This window comes from Pecten maximus, chromosome 16 (genome assembly GCF_902652985.1).
Source record: "Pecten maximus chromosome 16, xPecMax1.1, whole genome shotgun sequence".
Taxonomy (NCBI): Eukaryota; Metazoa; Mollusca; class Bivalvia; order Pectinida; family Pectinidae; genus Pecten; species Pecten maximus.
In genome coordinates this window covers 7,813,482-7,834,712 of record NC_047030.1, presented here as the reverse complement: position 1 = coordinate 7,834,712, position 21,231 = coordinate 7,813,482, and the positions used below count along the sequence as shown (strand labels likewise).

Below are 21,231 nucleotides of genomic sequence, written 5' to 3'. Positions count from 1 at the left end.
ATGCACTGGAGAAGCACCCATTCACAACACAGGGAAACATTAGACGAACTTCCCATCACAACACAGGGAAACACTAGACGAACACCCAATCACAACACAGGGAAACACTAGACGAACACCCAATCACAACACAGGGAAACACTAGACGAACACCCAATCACAACACAGAGAAACACTAGACGAACACCCTATCACAATACAGGGAAACACTAGACGAACACCCAATCACAACACAGGGAAACACTAGACGAACACCCAATTACAACACAGGGAAACACTAGACGAACACCCTATCACAATACAGGGAAACACTAGACGAACACCCAATCACAACACAGGAAAACACTAGACGAACACCCAATCACAACACATAGAAGCACTAGACGAACACCCTATCACAACACAATGACGCACTAGACGAGCATCCAATCACAACACATGGAAACACTAGACGAACATCCGATCACAACACAAAGATATACTAGACGATCATCCAATCACAGCACAGGGAAACACTAGAGGAACACACAATAACAACACAATGATGCACTAAATGAATATCAAATCATAACACAGGGAAACAATAGACGACATTCCAATCAGAAAATAAGGAATGACTAAACGAACACCCAATTACAACACAGGGAGAAACTTTTTATGCTTGTAAATACCTATTCTACTTTTTATTTTGAAAATTTTAGTTGTGAATTATAGTTTGTGAAAGAATAATAATAATGAAAATAATATGTCAAATTTTCTTTTATTGATATGGCTTTTTATTTTGAAAAAAAATATTTGTAAATTACTTTTTGCGATATAATGATAATAATGGAAGTAGTATTAAGATTTTTCAATAAAAATGACTTTAATGTGAAGTTACTTTTATGATTAAATAATGATAGTATAAATAATATTACAGGGATTTTATGTGAAAACGTTTTATAGAATAGATAGTTTGTACAAAAACAGGAAAGTTTTAAGTATAAGATATTTCTCGTTATGAAAATATTTCGTTATAAACGGATGGCAGATTTCCGAAAATAATCTTGTATGATAACTATGAGACATTTATACCCATGAATATAAAAATTCATAAAGTTAAAAACGGGAGTTGCAGTGATCAAATAGTATCATTTAATCACTTCAATTAGAACAGAAATATGAGTACAAAGCTGCCTACATTGTAAAATTATTATCCTATAGCTTCTACAGGTTTTCACACAAATTAACCCACGTTTATGCTTGAACAGATTATAGCTGTTAAAATGTTGGAAAATGTTATCAGGTGTAATTAAAATAATAATAATACATGTTCAAAAAAAAAAAAAAAAAAAAAAGATTAAATAAAACCAGCAGCATCAACATAATTTTCATATTTAAGTATTTGACTTATTAATGAAATAGTACAAGTGACCTCCACCGTGTATTGGAACAACAGCATGACAATTCGGTAGGTCCTTCGATAATGGATATGTTATCACCACAAACGGAGGTAAACCAATTTCACTATTTCTATGGTTTCTACAGTTTTGGTCACTTTAACGAGTATGGAATCGACTGTATACAACCGACTGCAGACGTCTAGGACTGTGATTCAAATCCTCTTAAAATAATCACCTAAATAAACAGTTACATCATAGTCAAAGGTTTGTTCGCTTTCTCTCGGCTTTTGAAACATCGTTTTTTACGTTTTGTAACATGTGTAAAATAAAACGTTGATTTAGCTAAGCCTTGATTTCCCTTGAACCATGCTAAAACATCAGTCTGAGGATATACTTTATTGAGAAGCTCAGTCAGTGTTTATTTAAAGCACAATACACTGTTTAAGGGCGTCTTTCTCAAACCATACAAATTCATGGCTTGGTGAAGTAGTGACTTCCTCTCTCTGTGTGACCTTGACCTTCGGTGATATTATGGTACTTGAGCCCATGACCTTGACACACATTTTTCTCGTTGTTATAAACAAAGGACACGCACGAATCACTCCGTTTACAGGCCACAGCGCACTGTCCGAGGTTATCAGTTGTCACAGACCACGTGATGTTGGACGTCATATTCGTGTTCTGATGTCCTGGTGATACAGACCATTGAACATGTTGATAGCATTGCAATGGTGGACCTAAAATAGAGAAAAATATTCCGTACACGTTTAATAGAACACATTTTCCCTGTCTACGTTATCTATTTGCACCACCACCACTAAATGGAAAAAAAAGTTTTATCCTCAATAGTTATTATCTTTATAAAGCTTTATTTCGTCAAATAATACATTATTGACCACAAAGGTTGCTCTTGTAGATCGCCATTTGAATAATACATGCAGCTGCAGCAGACATTGTACAAAAAGAAGTGAAACCCAGACATGATCAGATGATATGAATACCTTGATCCAATATTATACATACACGAATGCAGCTTTACACAAATTACAACATTGTGTGTGTATGTGTGGGTGTGAGTGCGTGTGTGTGTGTGTGTGTGTGTGTGTGTGTTTATTTGTTCGAGGGTGTATGTGTACTAAAATTTATTTCATATATGTGAGATTCTTACGTTCATTTGGTATTTTCCATTCCCCGGAGGCACCATATCCTGTCGAAATTCCAACATATCGTATTTGGTTTGGTTGTTCATCAGTAAATGAAAACAACATGGCATTATTGGATGAGTTGCCATGCCCTGCCGATATAACATTGTTCCTCCATGATATCCAGAATTTCTTGTAGACATTACAATCCACGGTATTGTTCTCTTCATGAACAATTTCGTAATAGGGGGTCCTGATCCTCAGTTTTGACTTGGTATTCTGAAAACCACTTAGAAAAACTTTGTAAGTAAAAGATGTTGTTCACCAGGTTTGACAAGTCCCACATGCACATTATGACAAGCTTTCACCTTGGAACGTAAATTGTGCGAGGCAGTCCGGCACCGGCTGATAAACATATCCATATTTGGTCAAATTGATGAGACCGTATACATCTGTTGTGGAAATTCGGATATCGGAGGTTGCTGTCAATGACAAAATGAAATGGAATTGACTTATTAGAACGATAAATCACTCGGAACTTTGCGAATATTACTCCTTCCACATGAACTTGATATCGAGCGGCCATTTTGTAACTAGGGAAATATTTTTCAAACCGATATTTGTTTTTATAGTCAATGTCAACTTCAAGTATTTTTTTCTCTCACTAAATTCTCAAATTTATTTCTACGATTTATAAACTACATAAACTATTTATTCCTATGCCTATCACACGAGGTTTCGTCTGAATCACATCAGAGAAGTTCCGATAGGTCACATTCGCTGTTATGTGTTAGACTGAATTGCATGCTGTAGTTTATTACTATAAGAATACAATAGGATAAATAAGCACAGCCTATCGGAGAGAAAGTGTACTTTTAATAAAAGTAGATAATCCAGTCAATTATGTATGAAGCACATCCAAATTGTTCTGATTGACGATAAACGAAATTTGGCATAATGGACTCCGTTTGTTTACTGAGCCAAAGTGGTTTGGTTTAAAGTAGTTTATAAATTCATCAACAACATTCGCAACAAATATTAACTGTTATTGTTGCCAAATTCACGGTGTTCAATTTCTTTTTTTTTGTCGAAAAATACTTTTGCTTGACAATTTTCAACAATGTCCCGAAAAGCTAAAAAATCGAATGATAAATGTTTAACGATCGGCGGTTAACAATGATGTATCAACTACCTGTCCTACCCTTTAGGAGGAAACTAAGAGGCAAAATATTCCAAATCTAATTCAGGAACCCGCATTATACAAGTACAAATGCGTTGTTGAAATCCATTTCAAAACATGAACTTGATGATTTCAATTCCCCAGGCCAACGTTCCAAGACTGATGTTTATATATTAAGCCTGTCTAACAAATATATAGACTTAGTCCATATTTCATCAGTTAACAGGTCAGTGATTTACATTTCCTTGTAAATAGTTTATATTTCTCTGTAAGATATTTACGTTTCCATGTCAGATTTCTACCTTTCCATGTCAGTAATTTACATTTCCGCATGTGTTCTTTCGTTTCTCTGCAGATAATTTACTTTTCCTGCTTCCGCAATTTACCTTTACCGGTACGTCATTTAATTAAGTAATTCACATTTTTCTGTAAGTAATTTATATTTACGAGTCGGTATTTTACATCAATTTCTATGCCAGTGATTTCCACAATTATTCCTTGATGAAATAGTGTGTGAGTATAAAGTAATGGTTGAATGAGAATGAATAGGAAACGTATTGATACAATAAAACCACTTTTCATAGTAAACCTTTCACATCTGTTATTTTGAGGATTGTACTTCAGGTAGGTAAATATGAATGTTAATATTGATATATCACAATCAGTCCTGGATCCATTGCTTGTTTAAATATACCAAAGTCTATTCACATTCTCAACAAGGATGGTAAAATATTTATACAAACTATCATAAAATGTCTATTTTATTCAAAATCAAATTGTATTTACCTTTCACAATCCATAATGTAACAAGAAGTAAAACAGTTGACAACATCATATATATTGTTCCTTTGGTGTCCCTGTCGGAAAGGTTTCCTCCCTGGGGTATATTGGAAATCAGGAATCGTAGGTTTGATAGCTATTCAGATACACTGTACTATAAAATCCTGACGAAAACTAAATGGCGACCCTTACAAAGAATATGTCCATCCAAACACGGCTATTGATCTGTACTGTTATGAACGCTATCAATAACCCAATGATACAATGATTTACAGCCACGGCAGTGAACGGAGCTGTAAAACTCGTGTGTTCACTGGCGCTTTAAGTTGTAAACTAAGGAACAATATAACTCACTAGCCTCAATCAGTTGCCAACTTGTCTCTTCGGATTGGTATGTTCATGAATGCCCAAAAAAAGAGCTTGTCCATTTTACCTCATTAGTCCCCGTTTCATCTTAAAAGAGAAGGTAGGTTTGGAAAATTCTCAAAAAGAAATTTTCGTCTCTGTTCTGGCGAAACTCCCCATCCTGCATCCAGCTAATAATCGGCCGGGTATGTAGGCATCCTTCTCTACCTTGTCCTGGATCTATCAGTGGATAAATTCAAATCATGAGGACCCTTAGGACCCTGAGGACCTTGAGGCAGCTTCTGTCGTACTGATTCTCCCCATCCGTAGAAGACCCTTCTGTGATCTTTTGGTCGCTCCCCCGAGGGATGAGATTTCTTTGTCAAACTCCCTAGGTAGGGAATGATTATATTTCTCCCACCACTTCAAATAATAGCATATCATATTGGTGGGCAAGGGATGTGTGCAAACAATTGCATGTGGTCCCCGCATTAATATCCTCATATGAAGAAGTACCAACCCCCCCCCCCCCAAAAAAAAAATTCATCCCAATATCATTACAAAAGAAAACATAGGTCTAAAATTAATCCACGATATTTTTTTCTCAAAAAGACGCTGAAATAAGATATCAGTGATACTGTTCTGATGTTAACGACAGTGTATCTTGTCATTTTATAAAACTCTGTGTCTCATACGCATAGCTATCATTAATTAACAACGCGGGATCTATTAGTGACGTCACTCAAAAAGAACTTCCCTAAGTACGTCCGGTTAAGGTAGGTTAGCGCGTGCAGTCTCTTTCGTCTAAAACTGGAGATAAACCGGTAAACTACATGTAGGAGATTAGCTGGTAAGCAATTCTGTCATGCTCTTAGAACACTAGAGCATTGTCTTATGAAAATGTACCAGCTGTAATTAAAAAAAAAGTAAAAGAAAATAAATAAATAAATAAGACCAGCAGCATCAACATAATTTCCATATTTAAGTATTTGACTTATTAATGAAATAGTACAAGTGTCCTCAACCGTGTATTGGAACAAACAATACAATAGCATTACAATTCAGTAGGTCCTTCAATAATGGATATGTTATCGCCACAAACGGAGGTAAACACATTTCACTATTTCTATGGAGTCTACAGTTATGGTCACATTAACGAGTATGGGATCGACTGTATACAACCGAAGACAGACGTCTAGGACTGTGATTCAAATCATCTTAAAATAATCACCTCCAGAAACAGTCATAGTCATAGGTTTGTTCGCTTTCTCTTTGCTTTTAAAACATCGTTGTTCACGTTTTGTATAATGTGTAAAATAAAGCGTTGATTTAGCTAAGCCTTGATTTTCCTTGAACCATGCAAAAACATCAGGTGTTTCCTCAATAGTCCAGAAAGTTGTTGTCTTGATGATGTAGGAAGTGATCATGTTTGGTATTTTGACATTGAATAATATTTTCTTCTATATTTCTGAATCTCGAGGAACTTCATAAGCAAATCATGACATCTGATATAACTCCTAGCCACCATTTGTAAGTCACAGGTATTGGCGATACTATTTAAATCCTCTTTTTCTACATCATTGTCGTCTTTCTTCCCGGAAGTCTCTAGGAATCGCTCTGTGACGTCATTAAAATACTTCTGTATTAAATCCTTGTTTTCGAAGCATTCAAATTTGTTGATGACAACATTGGTTCGTTCTGGAACAGTTTTGCAGTACCGAATTAAGTCTTGTTTAGAATTCAGGCCTGATACCACCATTCTGAACAAATTCACGGCCGTCACCTGTACACCTTAGCTGTATACCGTATTTGATTCAAGCCGATATCATTGTGGTAGAAACAGGTCACAAGACTCGTGATGTTTGGATATGAAATTGTTTTCACACTCGTAAGTTATTTTTACATGGTTCCATTCACACTTTGAAGAAAACATCTCATATATTTGCAAGTTTATGGACAAGGCATGGATGAGGAATTTATCGAATGATAATGGATTATGCGTTATTAAACATGATCAAAATAAAACAGACAAAAATACAGTGATAATTGATAGACATATAGCATGTGGATTGTGACAGGGATTCACTTGCCATGTGGAGACGATTTGTTGGAAAAACTGTTCAGTATCGCTGAGGAACAGTCAGTTGTTTTTAATACGTGTTAAACATTTCAGCGATATAGATGACTGCTAAATGATATTAACTAAATAACCATCAGTTTTCCAAGAATTTTCAATAATTGCAGCTATTAACTACATATCACAAATTTTAAACAAAGAATATACTTAGACAAATTGGGACGACATGGGAAAACTTTTCAAATTCAGGACGAGGTAGCAATCAGAATACCTATAGGACCATAGGAGTAATCTCCCTTTGTATAGGTGTACACTATTTATATTTTTTTTCATCTGTCAATAAATTATATTTGGATAATTTTATGCCTAATCAGTAATGGAGCATTAAAGAAGGGAGTAAACGTGTAACCTACAGAATATAATTTCAAAATTCCTCAGAAAATGAAACTTTTAAGTGGGGTGGCTTTGCAAACATTATATTTTCCTATTAAAATGCAATATTGCATTGAAAGCTAAACTTAATGATAATATCAATACAATATATATGACGGATACAATACGGAGCAAGAGAAAAACAAGATATGAAAATAGGCCACGTACAGCGATAGTCTGGGCTGGTAAAATATCATGTAACCCCAGCGATTCCCACAGTACCAAAATAGATCGTCATGGTCCATTGGCGCGTGAACGGTTATGTAGTCAATCGACATGTTAAATATGAATTTTACACTTCTCATCCATTTATTGTTTTGATTTTGAACACGGCCACCGTTAGGTCGAAACAAGCCAATATGCGCCATACCTCTTTTCATATACATGTACATATCTTCACCAATATTGAATCAATAATTGGCTTCATCATCATATTAAAACACCTCATTATAAACATACATGTAATCTATGTTACTTCAAATGTTATTTTATCAGTGTATTCCACACATATGAGTTTTTAATGTTCTCACCGGCTACCCGGAGTTTGCACTGTTAACACATTGATCAGGTAGTCTTGAAGCATAGGGGTCTGTTAGTTTGTTGGAAGGAGGATTCGGATAAACCTGGAGGTCAGCAAGTAGGAACCTGTTTCTTTTGGTTGTCATTGCCTTTTATCAATATCCTCCCATCTTATGTCCAAGCGCCGGATATAATATTATTCTTTGAGTAATTTCGCCTTAGTAAAGACTTCCATGCGGGTTTTGTATTTTGGTAAGTGCTTCGTTTAAGAAGAAAGGAATGTTACCTTGTTCATTGTGAATATCTTGCTTTTTGAAAAGCTTGATCAAACCGTATCACATATACTTGAGCACGGACTTTGTAGGGAAATGATCCGAATGATGATGTCTCGGGGATTATTGGAGATAGGTTTCCCTACCCAATGAAAACGACCAATGTTAGCACTGTCAACCATCAGACCTAGGGTATTATTACACGCATTAATTATACGCCCATCAATGTCTTTACCCTTACACTCCGGTAAACAAATGGTAAACCCCTGAAATTCAAGCAGGTACGTCTGAAATACTGCTCCGTGTTGTCAATGCGGTAGTCTAGCCTTTCAACCTTTATTCTTAACATGTATGATAAACCCGGAATCGGCCATATCTGACGGGGGGCCGCGGTGGCCGAGTGGTTAAGGTGTCCCGATACTTCATCACTAGCCCTCCACCTCTGGGTTGCTAGTTCGAAACCTACGATGGGCAGTTATCAGGTACTGACGGCAGGCCGATGGTTCTTCTCTGGGTACTCCGGCTTTCCTCCACCTCCAAAACCTGGCACGTCCTGGACCCTGGCTGTTACAAACAAACCATATCTGACAAACTATAGCTCGTATGTGTACGTATGCAACGGGCACAGGTGACTCAATATGGCTCCGTAAAGTTTGTGCAGTTCTGGACAAATAAAAAGTTCGAATAGAAATGACAATAAAGTTCATGGAATTTCAGTAAATCAATATAATTGATTAACAGTGATTGAAAAATACCTCTATCTATTAACCATGACCATCTGCGGAGTAATGATAAACTTAGAAGCGGATCCCTTCATCTGACAAAAATCACTGCATGTAGTCTAAGACCGGAAATTCCTAAAAAAAATTAAGATTTCAAGCTAAAATAGGAACTAATGGTGTTAAACAGTCTGAAGAAATAATTTTGAACAAGAAAAATTAATGAAAACTGTGTGAATTGATTATTATGTGTCATGTATTTTCAGCCAAAATATTGCACCTTTTGTTTTATCCTCGGGAGTTGACGTCACGTAATTTTTCCTCTTTCTCGATGAATTGCCTTGAATGATTCACGATATACATGTACATGTATGTACAAGAAGCGTAAACATTTACAATCGACCTTCCGAAATATATGTTATAAGTTTTCAACCTTTTATTATATAAAGCTAAAACGTTTACGCTGCACTACCCTCTGCATTCGAGCGAGACGCATTATGTATACGCAACGATGTCTATACACGTATACACTGTAAACACAAGTCGCTTGTACCGGCGAAATTTCGCATGTTTTCCAATGAAACTCATTGGGATATGTACCGATGAAGCTCATGTATACCAACAAAAGTCCTTTTACCTTTACGTTGGTATCAATGAAAATCACTGGCATAACTTCCGGTGGGTCATGACGTTACTTCCAGCTGATACCGAATACTAGACATTTCCATCAACTGACGGAGTTCAGAGGTAGATATTCATGTAAACTATATTTGGGAAGCATCTCTATTTTGTCGTTGTGTTTCACAAGTAACCACGACCAGGGTTTTATGACAAGCGGTGGTAATCAGCTATGCGTATCGTAGTTATTGATAGAGGTGCGTTAAAATCATTCATGCAGGGGCAGATAAACAGGTTTTCGTATTCAGGATGGTTATTAATATTTTTCCAGCCATGGCTATATATTTCAGACATGAACATAATTTTAATATAAAGTATTACAATATCTATTCTAGTGATATAATTGATTTTACACAGTTTTCATATTTATTTATGTGTCAGGACAACCTGGTTGTGTTTGAGTAGTGATATTTTGTTGTATTCTGACTTTTTCCATTTCCAAGTATATGTAGAGTATAGTGACATTACAAAAATCTTTCTTAAATGCATCTGATGATCATGAGGTACTTTCCAGCTCACTGCAGGTTCAGCTTAAATTGTTGTAAACAGAATCTGATAAGATTTTTCACAAAAATGATTTTCTTTTTTTAATTTCTTTGGTAAAAACATACAGGGAAATTAGTTGTGATCAGAGGCTTTTAAAAGCTAATTCCTTCTAGTCTGAGCCAATTTAGAGACCTATACTCTTCACTTCTACGCATGTATGATATTAAAGCATTTCAATTTGTCTTGTCTTATTGTGTTAATAGCGATATAGTTGTTAATTTATGGATCCTATGTCTGTTAATAAAACACTGAATTTGTACCTGTATTTTGGTATTATAGTTGTCTCTAACAAAGTTATCCAATATTCTATTCAGGTGTTGGTTGGTGCAATTAAGCTCACTAAGCTGTAGTACAGCTAAAATAATCACACACAAATTAATAAATAGAAATGTTTATTCTTAATCCTTCAATAATTTGTAAGAACAAGTGGTGGTTGCAAATTTGTTAGTCTGGTACACAGCTTCCATATTTTAGATGATTGGCTAGCCATTGAAATTGGCATAATGCCCTGGAGAATACGGACATTTTTTATTCTTTCCATTTGCCTTTCAACGTGTATTCGAAGATTTGCTATGTCTTTGGTTTGCCGGACTTCACGTGGTGTAAATTGTTTCTTTCTATTTTTAAATCGGGGTATGATTATATTAATACCTTTATGAGTTGTCAAATCCGAAATAAGGAAACCCTTATCTGCCAAGATTGCATCTCCTTCTTCACACAAATTTACAATTCCACTTTTTGTAATTTGTTTGTCACTTGTACTACCTGTGTATAAATCTGATACATAGGTAACCACACCAGCTGGGCTGATACCAACCAGTGACTTAAAAGTCATATGTGATTTGTAGTCACTATACATTGCAGATTTTAGCAGTAGAGAATGGGGGGTTTCAGTTTTGATCTCTGTACAGTCAATGACTACTTTACAATTCGGATATTTCTTTTTGAATGAATTTGGCATTGTCTTGTCAATTAACGAGCGGCTTGGCCATTTAACTAAGAACTGAAATTGAATGTCTAAATTATTTATCCATTTGTTAAAAATAGTTCCACAAGTGTTTGTAGAAATTTCTGAATCTATCTGCCAAATCTTCCAGAAAAAGAACGAGTCTTAGCCTCATCAATACTAATAAAAATTCATCGATCAGTCGAAGTAACCTTTGTCTACCAGATTCACACCTGGTTGCTGAATTTGTCTCTGATTTTGATTTTCTTCCTGTTTGTTCCTCTGCATCATCCTTGATTTCATCAAACAATGCATTGAATGTAGCTGCATTTGGAATTCCAGTGCAAAATAAAACCTTGTCATCAGAATGTTCAATATTTTCATAAGTTAAAACAGGTCTCTCTACTTGTGTACTCGCATCTACATATGATGTGAATCAACTTTTCCCAGTTTGAGATGATGATTCAACTGTGCATATTGGCACAGTTTGTGAACAACTATTACTTAATTTACATAACATAGGTGTTTGTGTTGTTTGATGTCTTATATTTGAACATTCGGGTGTCATTCCACAGTAATCATGCATAATCAGAGAAGCATCAAGTTGAGAATGTCCTGTACATAGATTTGGATCCATGTTCATTTCCTCTTCACAGCATGTCTCACTACTTGACAGATCATCACCGGGGGTACATTTATTATTTTTGATGTGTTGGTCAATATAAAACTCTTTCTCCATGGATCCTTCTGTATAATGCTGTAAAACAATAAACCCCAATTTATTTATCTCATTACATGTAAAAGATATCAAATATATACTTGTCAGGTTATTTCTATGATTGCAGGTTTCATAAATCCGATAGAAAACATGGCTGGGATAGTCCAGGTATTTAAAAGGACGGCAGGGATTATTTTGGAAATTAATGGAATGGAGAGGGGTGAATTCAAAATACAAAATCAAAAAGTCAGTTCCAGCTTTTTATATGGTATGATATTAGTACCATACATAATTACAACTCTATTGTGAATTATATGGAACTTGTGTACGACAAACTTGTTTAGTACGCTTTTATTAGAACGAATATTCATACACAGCTCTTCTGACGACGACCATCTGTCAGAAATTGTCCGTCCGTCGTCCAGAGCTACGTTGTCCTAGCTATATGTATATATATATTGCAGTAGTTATTGTCTACACCTTTTTATGTATAATCAATACATATACACTGGCAAACTTACTGATAATTTGAATGTCCTAGTTGGAAATATTGACGGAAGAATGTGTCGTTTTATATCAAACGAGCGATGTGATAAAAACGGACCGGCACTTGCCGGAAGCAAAGTTGGTGAATCTGAAGAGTTTTCCGGCAAGGGGAGATAAATCACGTTTTCGTATTAAGCTATATGCGACCTAGATATTTGAATTTAGATTTTATCCCAAACATTTTTATTTATAGAAATAAAGTATAATGCTTTGGTATCCTTAATGTAGACATTGAACTATCAATATGCATATATGAATAATTAATCGTCCTCACAAGTACATGTATGCGCATGCATTATATATAACTCATCGAGACATGGTCGTTTCTAAGACCCCTATCGGAGTAGTTATTATCTACACATTTAATGTAAAATCAATATATATATATAAACACTGGTAAACTTATTGATAATTTGAATGTCCTAGTTGGAAATATTGACGGAACATTGTGAAGTTTGGTCGGACCCTCACCACCAACGAAATGTTGCCCGCAAATCCCTGTTGCATTGTAACTGGTAAATTTAAAGTCTTTCCTCACTAATTTACATCGTTTTATCCATATATTTCTTCTTTTTTTGGTCAAGTGTAAATCTATGCATCGTAACTTTCTTGTTATCAATAAATTTCTTTGGGTGATTTGAGCAGATGCAGCAGTATATCTCGTTTGTTGGCATCCTGTCGTTTTATATCAAACGCGCGATATGATAAAAACGGACCGGCACTTGCCGGAAGCAAAGTTGGTGAATCTGAAGAGTTTTCCGGCAAGGGGAGATAAATCACGTTTTCGTATTTAGCTATATGCGACCTAGATATTTGAATTGAGATTTTATCCCAAACATTTTTATTTATAGAAATAAAGTATAATGGTTTGGTATCCTTAATGTAGATATTGAATTATCAATATGCATATATGAATAATTAATCGTCCTCACAAGTACATGTATGCGCATGCATTATATATAACTTGAGCAAATCAGCGAGACATGGTCGTTTCTAAGACCCCTATCGCAGTAATAAATGAATGTCACATATGTTGTGTAAGACATTATTGGGGTATTACAATTCACCAGTATCATTTAAGTGAACGAAGTATTCAGCTTGCCTTTTGAAACCTTAAGAAAAGCTTGCATTTATCGTCATCCATAATTCATGCCACTTTCATAAACTTGATAAGAAAACACATAACATTTTGTTCTTGCGTCGTTATCGAATGGAACGAACCGGATTTTTCTATTACAAAATTTTGTTTGTAGGTTGCATCATGTGTATAGGACTTACATAAAGTAAACTAAAGAAATTGATATTGCACAATTACAGTGTTTACATAAGTTTTTGATACTGGATCCGCACATTTAGGGATGATGCCCATCTCTCACGTGAAAATGTCGTCATTCTTTGTGAGTTGAAAAGTGCGAGCTGTGAGTTGAAAAGTGCGAGTTGCGAGTTGAAAAGTGCGAGTTGCGAGTGAGATGTGACTCGGTGATAGGTGAAAGACAAGAGAAAAAAGGTTTGAATATAAAAGAGAGCATAACGTTCTTATTAGGGTAAAGTATCATTAAATGCATGACTAAAATTTAAAATTCCCTTTTCACGTGATTGTCCACAACATTGATATCCAAGAAACTGCAGCCACGACGCATCACATCTCACAATACAAGGGATTGACAATAACAATAAATAGTTGGTATAAAAGACATTTCATGTATGAGTTATCTTGTATAGTAGTATACAAGATACTTATGGGCCTTAACGGTCACCCGAGTTTGATATATTTTAGCATATTCAGCCCCTGTGACCTTGAATGAAGGTCAAAGTCATCCATTGCAACAAACTTGGTAGCCCTTTATCTCAGCATGCCACACATCCAATATCAGGTCACTGGGCCTGTTGGTAAGTTCAAAATATAAAATGTTTACAAAGCACGACGCACGACGGACATCCCCGGACAAAAGGCGATCGCTAAAGGTCAACTGAGACTTCGTTGAAGGTGACCTACTGACCAATCTAACTTATTGTATATGATATTTAATAAATAGAAAACTATATTACTTATATTGTATAGCAGACGTGATATCTTATATAAAAATAAGTTTAAGATGCATGTGTCTTGTATCGAATCCTGGTGAATGTCTCAGATTCAACATTGCTTCTTGAATAAATAAATAAAGCTGGCTTCCCATGATTTCTTATCTATTTTTATTTCTGACTTTTAAAATAAAAAATATAAAAACCTCGACCTCACGTCTTTGGCGCTCTCGTCGTATCCAGCGATTATTCGGTCAGTGTTAATATAGATAGGACAAAGAAGTAATTATAACCGTGTTGGCAATGGAAAATGTCAAATTTTCGACGCAACCGCATCTTTATCAAAATAATACTTAAATGATACGAGCTGTAAATCAGCTTATTATGGTTAGAAATGCATTTTCTAAACGTTAACGTGAACTTAGTCACACGCATTGTTATAACTTATAAATTTATGTGACGTTGTTGTGCTCAATATATCTCTGATATTTAGGATTCGCGGATTTTAGTGAAAATGCGAATATAGCAGAAATAAAACCTATGCGAAATATAGCCGCTATACAGTATACCACTTGACCACACATTTGTGAGTTATATATTAACATTACAAAGACTATGAAAATATTATGGGTCTTCTCCAATGATAGAAAGCAAGTTGACAAAGACCTACGAGGCCATTGTCCTCTTTTTCAAATATGAGACCCAGAACAACATTAGTTTTAATAGCTTTAAAGTTACATTATCTACATCTAATTAAATATCTAGCTCTGAAGGATTGCAACGAGGATGACTCATTCCCAAGTAAGATAGATATTTTACATAGCAACAGCTTATATATATATATGATCAACATTTTTTTTATCAGTGTTCTCTTCACCATGACATATACTATCACCCAAATTGCAACTGCCGCAATTTTAGATTCTAAGCAATGGTGTTGACAAGATAGCATTTCTGGTAACCCACTGCCATTACCTATATCATAAGGTATCTGACTACCTTATACTTAACATTAGAGCTTTGCAACACGCAACTTGCACTTTGCATCTCGCATTTTGCAAATTGCAACTCGCTACTCGCGTTATTTTCTCTGCAATATATCTATGGCTCATTTTAAGCACATGGTACTAGTTACCAGTAAAACACCAAGAACGTTTTGAGACGACCTCCAAATATAGCACACATTTACAACTCACTCTAATGATATCGACAGTTAATTGAAATGTCTCTTGATCGAATCCTGTAATTCTAAAACTGTATCAATATGTAACAGTAACGACATAATGTATTTGCAAACAATGTAAAATGAAAATATGATAAAGTGGACATTTCGCATTTTAGAATTGTCTAGATGCATGTATACATGAATACATGTACGTAGCTATTAGTTGAATGGGTGTTATTTTGTGATGTAATCTAGTGCATTTCTGTCTAAACACACACGATATCAATCCTGAATTTTCGATAATCCTCTGCTTTATTACCGTCCTTTGTTATAAAAATGATTTACGTGTCAGGTTATTCTCGAGTGCTGCTGCCGGTCACGTCAGTTACGACATCAAGTTTTTTTCCCACGAAAATGCCGGGAAGTCTAATTAAGGTATTTTTAATCGCCAAAATAAAACAACATGATAGCACTTATGGTTTTCAAAAATATATAATATTTTTCTATTAATATTTATGTTACGTCTGTAGTAGATTTGCAAAGAGTCTCTCAATGTTTCGTTAATTTCATCATTATTAATTAGAATCAAACTGTTTTGCTTCTCTAGCGGAGGAAATTTCGCAATATGAAGTAACTAATTTAGTCACCAGAACAGTATAAGGATAACGGTATAAGGATTTGCAGATAAAACTTGCTGAGTTATTTATAGTTTTAGAAGCGCACCATGAAATGTAAATATCGTCTGGCAAGTATAACCAAAGGCATCCCAGCATGACCATTGCTAATTCAGGGTTATGAACAGTCAGGTGATGTCGTTATTGAACCTTATAGTGAGATATCAACCGAGGACGAAACATGTGACTGGTATATTATTAGCCCAAGTTTAACTTGAGTGTTTGGATGTAAGCGGCGCACTAGCGAAGCATAGCCAGGTGAGGACCTACGGGACTCCGCGTCAGGAAGAAATACCGTTGACACGGATCAATTTTATCCAGATTAAGTTAGTTAGAGGTATGTTATATAACTGTGAATTTGTTAAATTGTTTGACATGATACGTTTTCTTTAATCATTCTACGAGGCTAAGCATTAAGCCCATTTACCGACTGCCAATCTACTGTTGAAGTCTACAATGTATTGAATTTACACAGATGTTCATTTCCGAGTATCGTTTTCTATGTGGCTAGGTATAGCATGAAATAAACCAAAATGGCGAAAACATTCGATTTTTTTCTTGATAAACGTATAATACACAATAAAACGTACTATATACCTATTTTGAATGGCTAATCATGATACTTATTATCATTTAGTGAGCTATTTGTTTCCTTTACGACGAGGCGCATGTCGATCAAATGCTAATATTAGGCTTACATTACCCCGTGCTGTCAAATGTTGTTGGTAGATCCTTACAAGGACGACTTCGCCTAGAGTAATGTGTTTGCAATATATGATAACAATTGAAAGCAGCAATGGGATACATAAGCTTGAATGGAAAAGAGGGCAAATCTGTCCTGCGATATTGGCCTGAAATTAAACCAGTCTTGTGTGAAGACAGTCAGGTACAGTAATAAAATAATTGATAGTATATATGGTATTGTCTCGAAACATTTTGGTTTGAAATCAAAAGTCATCTAGATTGGACAATTTAATGAATTGATGAACATTTACTTGTTGGTATGTATGCCAAATGGAGATTTCCAGGTATAAATCATTGTTTTTAGATTTGTATAATATTAAAAAAAGAAAAGGAAAGAAAAAACCGTAGAAATAAAAAAACAACAACACTTAATTGGTTATTTCTATTTCTGAAATTTAAAATATTAAAGAAAGCGTACTAAAGGTTCGATTTTAGGTCCCGTTCTTCTCTGTACATGTATATACCAATGCAGCACAAGATAATTAATATTCTAAATCTACATGTATTGCCCAGCCCTCACATAATACTTTGGAAACTTATCTCGCCTGAATATCAAATCAGTAGGCCCCGATGCATTCGCCTTCCTATTAACTCTTCTGCCCAAAAGGGGAAAATCAGCAATCTATTTTTGATCTGGTTCTGTGGTCCCTATAGTCTATCGATTATAATCGAGGGAGTTTAAAAAGAAACCTTTCGGCATCCAAAACCTGCAATGAATCCCATAATCGAAAAGCAATTGAACAATCTGGACAATATATATACAAGGACTATGACAGTTTTTTTTTTGTGGTTTTTGCTAAGTCCCTGTTTCTTTGGCAGATAGGTAGTCAACCCCCACTAACTCCAACCAGGTTTACTCGAACTCAGTTCATACATATTCTTTGTAAAACGTTAAACGTTAAGACGTTAAACAAAATAAACCAATCAAAACAATTATTTATAAAACTTTTTAAATTTTCTTTAATAATTGTTTTTTACTTTCAGGATAACGACCAGTGTAATGAAGGTGCCGGTGAAATACTGGATATGTTTTACCGTCTTGCAATGCATCCTGTTCTTCTATCTCTTTTCCGATTTCGAAATATCAAATCATGGAACAGGAAAATCACTCAAGAAACAAACACCTTCCATCACATTATTCACAGGATGGAAAACGTTCCCAGCAAGATATGCAGTATTTAACAACACATTACGCAATTGGCCTTCACTACAACCTCACGTGAAACTATATCTCTTCACCAACGATTTCATACCGGGTTTAAAAGAGTATGAAAAGTTAGGATGGACGGTGCTGCCAGTACTGAGAGAAATCGAAGGTCATGCCGTTATAAAAGATTTATTCCAAAGAGTCATGCAACTACAACCAGACTCAAAACTATATGCACTTGTTAACGGAGATCTTCTTTTAACTAATTCATTCCTGAAAAATTTACATGACATTATCGAATCTCCTTTTCTTAACAATAAAACGTTTTTCCTAACTGGAAGGAAATTGAAGATTCCAAACGTAACACGAGAGGAAGCAAGTTCATGGGAGAACATTGAAAGAGCTGCGAAGAGGGGAGTTTTGGATAAACCATATCTGGGAATAGATTATTACATAACTCCCCCAAGTTATCATTGGCGTCTTATCCCAGATTTGCAGTTTTTACGTCCCCATTACGATACCTGGATGATTTGGGACGCTCGAAGAATGGGCCTTGTCGTGATCGATGCCACTAACACTCTCTTAGCACCCCATCAAAACGCACCACACCCTAAAAATCCTGTTGCGAACGACAATAACATGAAGTATATAGTAGCTTCCCGTTCAGAACTCGCTGCCAAAGGAGCCATCTATTGCTGTGAGTTTGAAACGATATTAGTAAATGGGACAGTAACGGTACAAAAACGGAACAATATACCAAAAGGATGCATATTTTGATTACTACGCCGATGAAGATGTTGAGATCGTTTACATAGAAGAAAATATTATTTTACTATCGCAAAACCAACACGTTATTACGCAAACTTACGCATTGTTTCGCGAAAGTAACGCGTTGAACTGGTATAACACGATGAATTGCTTTACGAGTATTAGATTATCTCTATAATACGAAGACGTAAATTAATCTCTTTGTATGAAAAATGTCAGTATGTCGACATCGTGTATGTCGATTTGACTACATCTTACTAAGCTATTTGCAAGTTATCTGTCCACATGCTTAAGTGATGTCACAACTTGTCGTAAATTCTGGCAGTAAAACAAAATGTTAGGATATAGAAAGTTTAAAACTGATCAACGGAAACTTTTTGATTATAAAACAACTGATCATCTTACTCAAGTCGTATAGATAAAATGATAAAATGTTATCCCTCTCGAGGTCATTGTTAACAGTTTGTTGAAGAATAATGTAAACTTTTTTTTTTTTTTTTTTTACATATTTGATCCTTGAGACCTTAGTCAAATGACTGAATAACCGTGCCATTCTGTTTCCAAGGAAACCTTTTAAAACCTTACTGGCGGAGTTTAAATCGTCGTATTTAAGGCGAAAACTAGCTTATACAGTAAAACCCCACTTACTCGAACCCAGTTTATTCGAATTAGCCACTGTGCTGACAAGAGTGATTATGTTTTTGTGTTAAACCATGTAACGGAATGGTGATATAATGTTGTAAACTAAAAGCGAGTTCTCGAAATTTATATTTGTTCTATGTGGTTATGTTTTATTGCATAATTAGTATCATTTGATATTATTTTGTTATCGGTTACAATATCAATAGTTATGCAATAGTAATATACATACGAATATATAACCGGAAGCATATGTATACGAACATTAACGATGCGCAGTAAGTAGATGTCTGATCCGGTTCCTTCCTTTATCTGTCCATCGTAGCTAACCCTAACTAATGTGTATACATTTTTGATGCCTTAGATCTTATTAAATGTTGTAAACCTGAATTTATCTTTTTTTATTACTGTCATTACTCATCGCTATTGGCCACATGCATAATAATAGCATACGTATCGTTTTACAATGCGCACGTCTGGTTAAATAGTATCACTGAAGATATTTAATTAAGGATTACACAAATACCATGTGTTCCTCGACATATTGATCCGGGCCCCACGGGTTGGAGTAACTAGGGTTTTACTATATTACAAAATCTAAATTGTAACTGTAAAATAGAAACTGAACATTCAGTATATATTTGGACGATATGCACACGGTTATATTATTAAGAAATCAAATGTACTACTGATACTACATAGCGTTATATAATTAAACACACATACTCTCTCTCTCTCTCTCTCTCTCTCTCTCTCTCTCTCTCTCTCTCACGTCACACACACACTTACACGTAACCACACCTTGATACATCCCAACATTAATACCAGTAATACAAAAACTACATATCCTCACATTTGTATAGACGTATTATCATACCTACGTCAGCAGGCGTACCTATCCATGTGTGAGTACGTGCATAAAATAACATACAAATATATTACACAAGCTTTATTTGAACAAAATTCTCTTTTTTCTTTTTATGAGATTTACCATTTAAAGGCGACGACAAAAATAACTATATATAACCAATTCATGTTCATCTCATGGCGACACAAAGCGTAATAAGATATTCAGATCTCTAACCAGATAACATAACAACAAGTACCTCAAGCTTAATATTATGAAAGACAGAAATAAAATATGCCAGTTTAAGTTGTCCGTTCCGTGACAATATACTTATCTTCAGGAGTGTTCGTTTTTAACCTTACTGTTCTTGTACTCGAGTGAAAAAAGTATTTTCCATAATGTCAAGTTTCTTTACAAAAACATGATTCAAAATGCCAAAACAGAAAACAAAATAGAAGACAGGGAAGACGTCTACCTGTTTCCGTCATGTCTCATAGGCTTTTAACAGCATTTCCATCACTGGTGTAATGGTGTAATGATATACATAATGATTGTATCTTTAGAAGGTCTCTATTCATAAGCCTACCTGGGTTAAGTGACCCAGAAAAGGAATTTGTGTAATACTTTTCACTAGCATCTATGTAGTTTTTAAGGTTACCAATGACAGTCCTCCAGCAAGGTAACGCTATATGACTTCGGATGGTAATTTGCAACGTTTTGTTTTCTCTTCCACTCTGAAGTAAGGGCAATGCAACAGTTGAATTAAATTTGATAAAATATATCGTTTTGCTGGATGACATAGCATAAAATACCTTTCCTTAATTGTTGTCTGAAGATGAAATCTCCCCTTTCAAGATTTATAATATTGTTCGAATCGTCTTACATCTATCCACAGTAAATCATCTGCCTATTCATCCAGTGACTCGTATGTAGTCTGTTC

At 35.2% G+C, this 21,231-nt stretch overlaps 1 protein-coding gene across 2 annotated transcripts; it reads left to right on the top strand.

The window, feature by feature from the left end:
* The first annotated feature begins 16,351 nt into the window (after positions 1-16,351).
* LOC117345204 lies at positions 16,352-19,834 on the top strand. Of its 2 annotated transcripts, none has more exons than XM_033908216.1 (2): positions 16,352-16,483; positions 17,875-19,834. In XM_033908216.1, exon 2 carries the CDS (start codon positions 17,891-17,893, stop codon positions 18,812-18,814), a length of 924 nt encoding a protein of 307 aa, XP_033764107.1. In that variant the 5' UTR covers positions 16,352-16,483; positions 17,875-17,890; the 3' UTR covers positions 18,815-19,834. The 2 variants fall into 2 exon arrangements, with proteins under 2 accessions (XP_033764107.1, XP_033764106.1); XM_033908215.1 differs by lacking the exon at positions 16,352-16,483 and adding an exon at positions 16,884-17,032.
* Positions 19,835-21,231: the final 1,397 nt, after the last annotated feature.

Coding starts and splice junctions, on each gene's coding strand:
- LOC117345204 (XM_033908215.1), top strand. CDS start 16,962: ATGGAAAAGAGGGCAAATCTGTCCTGCGATATTGGCCTGAAATTAAAC. Junction 17,033..17,874: donor TCTTGTGTGAAGACAGTCAG/GTACAGTAATAA, acceptor TTTTACTTTCAG/GATAACGACCAGTGTAATGA.